Raw genomic sequence first — 11,492 nt, 5'->3', positions numbered from 1 at the left:
AAGATCGATGGTGTTCCTCCAGATATTGGTGTTGAAGTTGCTCAGCAATTTATTAAACATGGCATTGGTTGTGTCCATAATTTAACGAAAGGCAATTTAATTAAAAAAGACTTAAACTTTCCAATTGCTCCACCACTATTAGATGCTGTTCTTAAGAATTTACAGAATCCTGATCAAATAATTGTAGGTGAAGCATTAAAAACGTTAGTAGCTGCATGTGAAATGCATCATTTATCTTCGGAATATATTATAACGTCGGAAAGCTTTTTGCAATTTTCGCCAATAGAACTCAAGGAGGATATATATAAAATCCATTTTTGTAACATATGGGCTGAATCAATATACCAATACACAAGAGTACAAGGTAATTCACTCTTCCCAGCACTTGGCGAAGTGACTTTAGTTAACATAAAGAAGTTCTCAGAAGATGTCTTAAAATTAGCGCTGGACTTACTAAAAGAAAGATTCGAAATAGCAAGCGCTGCATCTTTGATAATTATGGCATACTTTAACCTAAATGATGCTGAAATCACAAAGTTCATTTTGGACAAAATCGATGACTTCGAAAACGTTGTAATTTCATATTTCAGCGCCCAAAGTGATAACGGAAAATTGCTCTTTATAAAGGCATTAGGCCATTTAATAAACTATACCCAAAAGTTGGCCGAAGATGATCAACATAGTACTGTCGCAAGGAACTTGGTGGAAAATGGTCTAATCGGCGAATTGAACAATATCGAACTGGGAGTAGAATCCAAGGAACTGATGGAATTCGCTCACGCTTTAAGTGAAGAACTGAAGGGAGCAGTTGGCGGTGATGAAGAATAAATAAATTTCTGCTTTTCGTTAAAATTTATTTTTCTTTGGTGATCTGAACGATAGAGAATTCTATGATCCCAGAGCGGTTTTGCCCAGAAAAGATATTATCGTTTCATAGAAAAACTATCGTTGAAGTGCTCAATTCGGCCGTTAACTTTTCGAACAGAGTTGTGTCAATTTTCTTTTCAAAAATGGGGGAAATCAATGCAATTAGTGAATTACTAAATGATATTAAGGCATACGTTCAATCAAATGAAGAGAAGGCAACAGAGTTCTCACTTTTATCTCAACAAATTGAAGAAACAAAAAAATTATCAAACGATACTTATAATAGAATTTTATTATTAGTTTCTGATAACCCTGAATTGGAAGACGCAGTTAAGAAGGTTTCTTTTCTTTTTGAACAATCAGAATCAATTATTGAAATAGTTAGTCAATTGATTAAAGAATTTCAAGGTGACACCGAACAATTTAGTAGAATTTCTTATATTGTTTCGCTTTTTGTTGAAGAATTTATTGACTACAATTTTCTTGAATATTTTATTCATTCCATAGTTGATCAAACCAATCCATTAGTTGATGATTTATTACAAAAATTAAAACAATATCTAAATGAAAAGCAAACACAACTTAATCATCTTCATTTGCCAAGCAAACCCAAGAACTCCATTCCAGGCTTCTCATCACAATCGACCGTTTATTCCCCATCATTGAATTTTCTCATTCAAATTTCAGTACTCTTAACGGACGAATTCCAATTGAAAGCACTTCAATACATGAAATTATTTGGATATAATCTTATATCATTTGAAGCAGCAAATAATCTTTTTAAGATTTTGCATCCATATTTAACGACTTCTTTTTCACGTTTTGTGATGAATGAAGGTGTTGAACAATCATCTTTTATTCCCACAATAATATATCAAAAGTTATCCGAAAAGATAACACAAATGCAATGTGAATGGGCACTTGGGAAACATATTTATTCTAAATTAAAATCGGAAACAATTGAACCACCGACATTACTTGAATATTTTAACAAGAAGGAATTAGAAAAGAAGCGAAAACTTATAAAAGAAGAAGAAAAAGGTATACAATATATCTATGAAATGCAAAGTTATGAATATTATAAAACGATTTTATTAATATCAAAATCGATCCAACAAAATGAAAAACTTCAATTTCAACTTATCGAAATTGTTTCGACAACAATTTTTGGTAAAGATAACATAAATTCTTTTATCAATTTACCAAATTTCCCAAAGATGTTATATCGGAAATGCGTTGAATATGGAGCGGAATCATTTAAAAACGAATTAAATAACATCAAAACTAAGTTACAAATGTTAGAGCCAATTTCTTTAGAATTTCGAACATTATATTATAAAAGATATAAAACAAATTTTGTGACTCAAGAATTATTATTTTTGGGTCATAAATTTGAGTTTTTCGATGGGATTAAATATATTTCACTTGCTTTAAATGTTTTAAATGATTTTATTTCTCATTTTAAAACATTCGATTTAAAGAAATTTAAGGCATTTAAAAAAATGATAAATTCAAATAATGAATATGATTTGGATACAAATGCAACACTTTCTGTTTTTTATTTTTGTTCTTTTGTGAAATTAATTACGGATAATAAAAATTGCGCTGAAAATGAAATTAAAAAAATCGCTGAGTTGTGCTTTGAAGAAAGTCCGCCTTTTAAGGAATTCGAAATGAGTCATTTAGCAAATGTGGACATATTGTTAAAACAATGCGCAAAACATATTAACATAACTAATGAGGAAATGTTTTTGAATAGAGATGAATTGTTAGTGAGCGGTGAACTAATGTTCCATGTGTCAATTAGCGAAATAGGCGTGAACGTGTCTAAGGGAACACCCAACGTATTTGTTACACTTTAAACATAATAAACAACTTATAAATTTTACTTGTTTTAATTATTAATAAAGATTTAAAAAAAAAGTCTAATCACAGATTTAATGATAGTTTATATTATTTGTTTATCCCGCATAGTATATTGCATTGCAATGTACCACATAGAACTACTTAATTTTGGAATTAATTTCATTGATTCTCTCTGATAGACCAGGCGAAAGCTCTTCATTCCTGAAATTGGTAATATACTTCACTGCTGCAGATAACAGCATGCAAGAATGCTTTAGAAGTGGAGGAAGTTTGTTGGAATATTGTTCAACATATGTCATTATTCCTTCGGAGTTACTTGGTGGATTTGCTACCAACAAAGAAATGAAAATGTTAAACAGGTTGTCAAAGTCCAATGGTATAAATGCATTATTATTATTATCATTGACATAATTCTGAATCATTGCGATAGCTTCGTGAAGAATGTAAGCAATATCGAATATATTCAACACAAATTCTAGTGATGATATTATTTTGATAATTTGTCCTAGTGCTTGGTCATGATCAAGAAAATCGATGAGCGGGGTATCCCGATGATCGTCTTTGACGAAACTTTTTGGAAGGTTTAGTTCGTTCGGAGTCAATTTTTGAATGAGTATTGAATTTCGAGTGAAGTCGTTGTTGAACAGTGATAAAATTGGGCTGTATGTGTATAAGCAATCAAAAACATAACGAAATACGGTTATCCGAATAACTTTCTTCTGTGTAGGATCAGTTACTTCGATGTCATCAAGAAGTTCATTAATAACTGTGTTGCATAGATGATTGTTTTTCTCCTTGTTTTCTTTTGATTGTTCAAACTGCTCAGAAACAAGAGATTTGGCTACTTGAATTACTCTGACCTTTCTTGGAGAGTTGTCAATATGGTTATGGAAAATCACATCAAAATGAGAATATGGACAATATTCAATTTGGGAAATAAAGTTGCTTGTAGCCACTTCTATTTCAGCTTTAATTCTCTCAGCATCATAGTCTGGATAAAGTCTTGTATCTTTATAGAAATTGATTTTTGCTTTGGTCGATTTTTTTCGGAATTGATATTTTGTTAAGTACTTATCAGCGCATATAGATTCCAAGTACTTTTTAAACTGAACCTCATCAAATAAAACAGGGATTGTATTGTCAATAAAAAATTGTAGATAAGATAAAACAAATTGTACTAAAGATATACAATTGGTATATATTTCTCGGCTTATAGTGTATACTTTACGTGATGCCTTTGCATGTTTTTTCCTTAAGAAAACAATTTCTTTCTTCTCATTTTGAAATACAATTGGACCGCTCTTACATTTTGTTAATTTTGTTGCATGCTTGCTTATTCGATTTTCATATTCAGTGCATAGGTTATTAAGAAAAACTTGATGATTTTTGGTCTTTTTCATTAAATCTCTAATTTTTGGTGATAAGGGATTTTCTATATCAAATAATTTCGAAAGGTTATTTGGGATTGGAGGGAATTCAATAGCTTTGTAATTTTCCCCCATTGTTTCTTCGCTCCAAATTTAGCAGGTGCCTGCTTCGGGTTGATTTTGTAAACAGATAAAGTTCGCAAAAATTGATTCGACAACGATAGCCCATTTGTATCGTAATTAACCAATCGAGTTTTTATTTTGATATCTAAATCTTTATCTTATATATTTTTTCTTAAAAATGCATGTGCTATGTTATGATGGGTTAATTTTATTAAATTCTTTCAAGTCAAAATTTTTCATCCTATCATTTAATTAAATTTAACGCTTATAAAAATTTGTTTTAAAAACTTCTCTGCACCAAAATGGATAAACATGAACTCGTTGGTGTTTCATGTCATTACAAAAAGCAAATTATATACTTCATTTTTTTATTTATCTTTTGAACAAATTTGACAAAATAGTTTAATTAATGATTAATTCGATAATGCCTTCTTTAAATATCAAGAAACGGAATGCCATATTTTCCGGAAAATTCGATTCTAAATCATACGTGATCAGTATGAATAAATTTTAAAATTAACAACGTTTGGACTCATAATATTTCCCAGATCTTTAGGATTCCTTATTTTGTTTTTCTCAGCAATTTAAATTCTTATTTGAAAAAAAAAACTTCACTGGGAAATCTTTCGTCAATACGAAGGAAGATTTCGGTTATATTTACAAAAACCTTTGATGTCGGACGAAGCAGCACCAGTCCAGTTAACCGAAGGTGTAATATTTGATCAAAGTCTAGCGGATGCAAAAGCCATTGAAGGTAGAAATCAGTTCTTGACCTTTTGTGTTGTCTTGGTTTGTATTCTTTGTTTTTTTGGTCGCTTGATATATGGTGGAATTTACTGGGGCATTCTGAATGAAAGCCAACCAAGATGGAACGACGACCGATCACCAAGCGCACTCCGCTCTTTGCAAATGCATGCTCTTTTGCAATGGGTTTTTTGTTTATGCGTTCCTTTTGGAAGCTTTATTTGCACATGCATTATTATCGGAAACACCAAGCAAGCTCAGTGTGAAAATTACAAGTTATTGCTTATAGATACAAATCAAACAGATCATCAATACTTTGAAGAACTCTCAAGTTACATGAATCAAACTGTAAGCACTGATCTTACATTAGATGAACAACTTGATGAATATATGTACAAGAGATGTCGGGCGCCTCATATTGCTTTTAGTGTATTTCTCCCATTTCACATTGTTTTTAATCTTGCTGCTATTTTCTGTTGTTTTCGCTTTTGGTTATGCGGTCACTTTAACCCATTATATAAGTAAATGGCATAAAAGGTTGTTGTTATAAATTTTAATCATGTATACTATATTTTTATGGTTAATATTAATCGGAAATTATTTCATTATATTTAAAACATATTGTTATATCTTCAAATTCTCGAACAAAAAAAGTATGTTTATCCTAAGATTCATGTTTAATCGATATAAATTGTTAAATGTATTTTAAACATATGATAAAATTCATTGGAATGTATCCAATGAAGTTTGAAGTCTGTTTTCCTTTAGGATTGTCGGAAATGCTGTGTCCATAAAATTTTCATTTTTAAGACTAAGATAAATCTGTTTCGAGATTTTAAATCACTACAAAATGAATAAAAATATAATGTTACATTAAAGTTAAGAAACACTTTCTTTTCTTCTGTGTTTATAAAAATAAACGGTTTAATGTTCTATCGGCGCCCACAAACATCGCAAACTGTAATTTTTTTTTTTTTTTGAGACTTTGTAACGAGTTATAGTTTTCTCAAATGGATACTAATCTAGAAATGAATGAACTTGATGAGGAAGGCCAGAAAGCTACTGTTGACAGAGAAGCAGGTGATTTTGATGATTTCAATCATCGACATTCTGCGACGCCAGGAGTTACACATGTAGGTGATTCTTCATCACATTTTAGGTTCTCTGTTGGTGACTTGATACCAATATTGGTTCCTACATTTTTAATTGTTTTTTTCACAATCCTTTTCTTTTGCTCATTTTTTATCCCACGCAGTGAATATCTTGAAGCCAAAAAACAGAATCCTGAACTTGATTTCTTTGAAATGCCCACCACTCCCCTTGCAATATATTGGACTTATTATTGTATCATAATTATTTTTCTTATAACAATACCATTAAATGTGTATTTTTTCACAATATCAACTCCATGGATAATTTTATCAATTTTACCATTTTTTGCTATAGCCACTTTTATTTTTGCCCTTGTGAGTCCCATAGAAATTAGCGATATTGAAATTGTTGATAATGCATTTAGTCATAACTTTGCGCAAAGTTATGCATCATATGAAAGTGGCATTAATGATATGATTAATCAGCTTCCATATTTGGAAGTAGGCTTTACAGGTACTTCTGTTCAAACAGGTAAAGTTAAAACTTATTTTAATTGTTATCCTCCAGTTGTTCGTACATATGCAATAAACGCAACAACAACTTATTCGTTACCAAAACTTGGGAATTACTCATGGGTATACACTAAACTAAATGCAACATATTCAGAAGAAGTTTTGGAATATTTAAATCGGTTCCGTGAATTATATCGAAAACATTTGCCTACATTCGATCAAAACGGAAGAGAAATTACATGGACTGACATTAGTGGATATAAAATGAAGACTTATAATCCAGATATTGTTTTAATCAAAAGGAAAGAATTATCTGGTAAACTAAGTCCTGCTGTGGGCAAAACAATGATTACTTTTTGGGCTGGACTTGGTTATGTTTATAGGTTGATGGCTATTCCGATATATCATTCAGTAGTTACAAAAGCAAATATTGTCATTAATATTACAGTGGATGATGTCCCAAAAGAAGGTGACCTATTCTATTATACTTTGGATTCAATAAAATGTGGATAAATTTTTTTATGAACGTTTTGTTTTTTTAATGTAATGACTGAAATTTTATCCTTTCGTTTGTTTGAAAATGAACAAATTTCCATTAAATTGTGATATTAAAGAATTTCCTTCACATATGTGAATAAGAAATTATACATTTTTATTGTTATTAAAAACCTTAGTATACTATATAGTTATTCTTCTTTTAATATAGTCAAGTTCATTTCAAAATACTAATTACTATGTCTTTTTTTAAGTATGATATTCAACTGCATTTCCAAATTTTTGGTTATAGCATGAATATATATAACGAAAAATTGAGCACATAACAAAATAATATAAAATATGTTCAATAACATTTGTTAATCCATTAAGCGAAGAAATAAAAAGTTGTTTACAGGGAACTGATCAAGACAACAGTTTATAACCGTAAAAGGCACACAATCTCTGATCGTGGGAACCGTTTTAAACTGAAAATTTTCCCGTAAATTAAGAATTGTATCAAAAAGTGGACTTTAAAATGTTTCCAGCATTCCACATCCCTTCGATCGATGAATGTTCAACGTGGGATTTCCAGAACAACAACATTGCGGATACATTGAACACTATGGAGGATGTTTATAACCGTGGGTTAATTAATCAAATTGTCAATTTGGTTGATTTCGCGACTCGTTTATTTAAGGATATCAATGTAGATATGGTAAAGCTAACAGCGCGTGTCGCACGTATTTCATCCTTTATAGAAACATTCCAACAAAACGCATCTGTTTCAATTGGAAATTTACAAAAGAGAAATATCGACTCTTTCTCAAAGCCTGGAACTCCTGTACCAATACAGTTCATCGACAACTCCGAGAATCTTCCTGGTCAATATCATGCCAGCGTTTTATCAATTATTCCAGAGCCAAAGAAAGATGTTACATTCGATAGTTGGACCGGCGTACAAGAAATTCCAGATCCAAAGCAACTCGAACAATACATTACTGATCCCGGATTTTTCAGGAGACAATATATCGAAGAACTTGGAAAACAATGCGAAATCCAAGAAGCCACTCAAACAAAAGAAAAGGCTCCTCAACGCGTACGTTCTTCCAGGAAATTAGTTTCTATGGAAGAATCAACTGCAATATTACATGCATTTACAGGTCAAGTTCCAAGGCAAGAAACTGTTTTGGTTGTTCCTCCACCACCAGGCGATCCAAACTGGCGTCAATCCATCAAGCAGCAAGCCAGAAGAAAACAACAAAATCAAGCAACACATACTCAAACAGTTATCTCATATGATGAAGATGATTCTGTTGTTGTTGGAAGTTCCCCTGAGCGCTCTGCCCAAAGTTACAATCGATCATCAGAAATCCCTCAATCAAGCATCACCTTCCCAACAAAGACTCCATCACCTAAGCAATCACCTCCTTCGCCAACTCAAACCACTATTCCTAAGTTCCAGTCAAAGACAATAACTCCACCTAATAAACCTGCACCCAAAGCTTCGCCTGCCCCTGCGGCGCCCGTTAAAACCGCTCCACAGGCACCCCCGCGGGCCACCCCGACATCGACACCAGCCAAATCCACACCCGCCCCGCCGGCGCCCGTTAAGCTCTCTCCAGCTGCTGGTAAAACTTTACCTCCAGAAACACCGAAACCAGCACCTGTTCAACAACCTGCTCCTAAACCAACACCTGCTCCAGAACCTGCACCAGCGCCAACACCACAGCCAACAGTTGAAGAAGAAGTTGCGCCAATTCCAATTGCAATTCCAAAGGCAACAGTTCGTCCGACGAATGATATTGAAGACGTTCCTGCTAAACAAACTTCAAGTCATTCAAAGAAGGAAGAAACGAAGACAAAGAAGAAAGGACTCTTTAGTTTCTTCTCGAAGAAGAAAGAAAAGAAGAAAGAAAAGGCTCCATCATCATCAAAGAAAGAAAAGAAATCATCATCATCAAAATCTTCAACTCCAAGCAAACAATCATCGAAACCAACTCCTTCAAGCAATGCTTCTTCTTCAGCTGCTGCACCTCCTCCACCTCCACCACCGCCTCCTCCACCTCCTCCGCCACCACCACCTCCACCAACTACAGGTACGGCTTCGGAAATCTTCAAGATTAAGCCTGCAGCTGGAGGTGTTACAGATATTGCGTCTGTTACTCTTAAGAAAGTCGAAGTTGGAGAAAGACCAGCACTTCCTCAAAATGAGCAAGATGATACTTTGCTCCAAATCTTACTCCGTCGTCAGTTTATCCAAGAATCAGATGAATCAGATGACTCTGAAGATGAAACAACAACCACATCAACATGGGATTAATTAAAGCATCAAATTTGATTCACAGAATATTTTGAATTAAAAGTGCATTTTTTTTCAATATAGAAAATCTTCTGTATTCAAAATGAGGGAAATTTTTCCGATAATAAACTTTTGAAAAAATAACCAAAAAATTTCGAGCAAAATATTAAATTTCTCCCGAAATCTTACAATAATATTTATAATTTATATGAATTTTACATAAGAAATAAAGCATTTGTTATGAAGTTATATTATTTTTTGAAATATGAAAGGTTTTACTCTTCAAAAATGAATTTCTTTGCTCCCACATCATGCAATAAAATTAAATACTTTATGTTGAATTTCAAAATTGAACTGTGGACACACACCAATTGATACCTGTTTAACGGTTTCCGATCGATTTCTCCACAAACTGCATCGACTAAAAAAATCTGATACTCCATGTCCGAAGGAATATGCCAACAAATTATAATATCATTATTAAAAGAAATTAAAAAAGACCTCCGCACGACGGAAGATACAAATGATGATATTCAAGCATTTTCCGCTGCAAGTTGGTTAGAATCACCAAGTCGAAATTACTTTCAAACCATGGAAAAAATCATGAAAATCAATCAAAACTCAGTTGTGTTATTTCTTTTAAGGAAAGTTAAGAAATGGTTTCAAAAATATGATCCACATGAAGAAAAAATAGTTAAACCCATTTTACCCAAACAAATTCTTATAGCAAATGAATTTATTTTAAATTCCGGTGGTCTTGAAATTAATCCAGAAGTCGATGACATCACACAATCACTTACATTAAATTTAAATTTCCGAGATCATTTTGGTGATGCAGAAACGCCGTTAATTGAATCCACCAAGAAAGTCCTTAGACTTTTAGTTGAACTTGGTTCTAATCCCATTCTCAAATTCGACGTTGAATCTGATACCAATAAATTGATGAAATTATTTTCTTATTTAAATTATACGACATCCACATTCCGATCCATTCTTGAAATATCCAACCAATTAATTCCTAATATTCAACCAGAACGTCGAACACGATTTGTCAAATATCTTCATCGATCATTAACAGTATTTTTCATGTCTCATCCTGATTTACATTCAAAACTTATACAAAATGGATGTATTGAAGCACAAAAAGTATATTACTCATTATGTAATTGGAAATTTTCACATGAATATTGTTGTTTATTTGGAGCTTTAATACCAATGTGTTCCATTACATTACAATCAAATACTACTTCCAATGATTATCATCAATTAAACACCATATTAAATTTAATGAGTCAAATCAAACAGAAAAAAGATTATTTAAAGAATTCTGTTGCATATGGAATCATAGAAATATTAAATGCAATTGTATTAATTGATAAAGAAGAGTTATATCGATATAAATATATCACCGAATTCTTAGGGAAAATTCAACAAAAATTTAATTCTCAATTTTTCACATATAAAAAATCGAAAATATCGAAAGACGAAGAATTTTTAAATGAGATATTACCAAGATATGCGACATTAGAATATTGGCAAAACATGAATCGAGAAAATCAATCAGAAAGTAAGTCATTTAATTATTTAATTAATGTAGCTAAAGAACCAATTGGATATTTAAGTTATTCCAAGTTTTTAAGTAATTTAATTTTAGGATATCCGAAGAAACTTGAAAACATTCATCGAATACCAATAAGTTTTGTTGTAGAATTAACAAATAAATATCAAAAGGCAATGGTACATATTCAAACACGTAATGTTAATGATGAACCGAACTTTAAAACATTTTCGAAGTTTATAACATATATAACAAATTTTTTAGTGATTGATAATATAAAATATTCTAAAAGTTGCATAGAATATATACAAAATTTAATTGATATTAATAATCAAGAAATTAATATCCAATTAAATATATTCACACAAGCGAATAATCGATTTGATCAATTTTGCCGAATATTAAATGCATTAATAACTATATATATTCAACAATATTTAAAATATTCTGATGATATTTTAACATTTATTCGATATTTCACTACATTTTCACCTATTTGGGAGAAATATTTACAAAATTTAAAGGGAAAAGAAATAGTTCAAACGTTAATAGAGATAACTATTAATTTTAAAGAACAAACAGAAAAA

The 11,492-nt window shown here is 31.6% G+C and overlaps 3 protein-coding genes across 3 annotated transcripts in view; all 3 read left to right on the top strand.

Moving 5' to 3' along the window:
* GO595_001175 (uncharacterized protein) overlaps positions 1-828 on the top strand; it is a gene marked incomplete at both ends in the record, with an annotated part of 1,311 nt that extends 483 nt beyond the window's left edge. Inside the window, one exon of the mRNA XM_067913944.1 lies at positions 1-828. This exon is cut by the window's left edge and continues 483 nt beyond it. Coding sequence (XP_067778645.1) covers positions 1-828 — 828 coding nt within the window.
* A 5,167-nt stretch (positions 829-5,995) lies between these two features.
* On the top strand, positions 5,996-7,084 carry GO595_001174 (uncharacterized protein; the record flags this gene model as incomplete). The annotated part of the gene is made up of 1 exon (XM_067913943.1): positions 5,996-7,084. One exon carries the CDS (start codon positions 5,996-5,998, stop codon positions 7,082-7,084), a length of 1,089 nt encoding a protein of 362 aa, XP_067778644.1.
* Positions 7,085-7,583: 499 nt separating this feature from the next.
* On the top strand, positions 7,584-9,368 carry GO595_001173 (uncharacterized protein; the record flags this gene model as incomplete). Its single annotated transcript, XM_067913942.1, has 1 exon — positions 7,584-9,368. The coding sequence occupies one exon, from the start codon at positions 7,584-7,586 to the stop codon at positions 9,366-9,368; it is 1,785 nt and encodes a 594-aa protein (XP_067778643.1).
* Positions 9,369-11,492: the final 2,124 nt, after the last annotated feature.

Source organism: Histomonas meleagridis (assembly GCF_020186115.1).
Source record: "Histomonas meleagridis strain 2922-C6/04-10x chromosome Unknown contig_120, whole genome shotgun sequence".
Taxonomy (NCBI): Eukaryota; Parabasalia; order Tritrichomonadida; family Dientamoebidae; genus Histomonas; species Histomonas meleagridis.
Note: the sequence above shows the minus strand (reverse complement) of the source record. Positions and strands in the feature narration are given on the sequence as shown.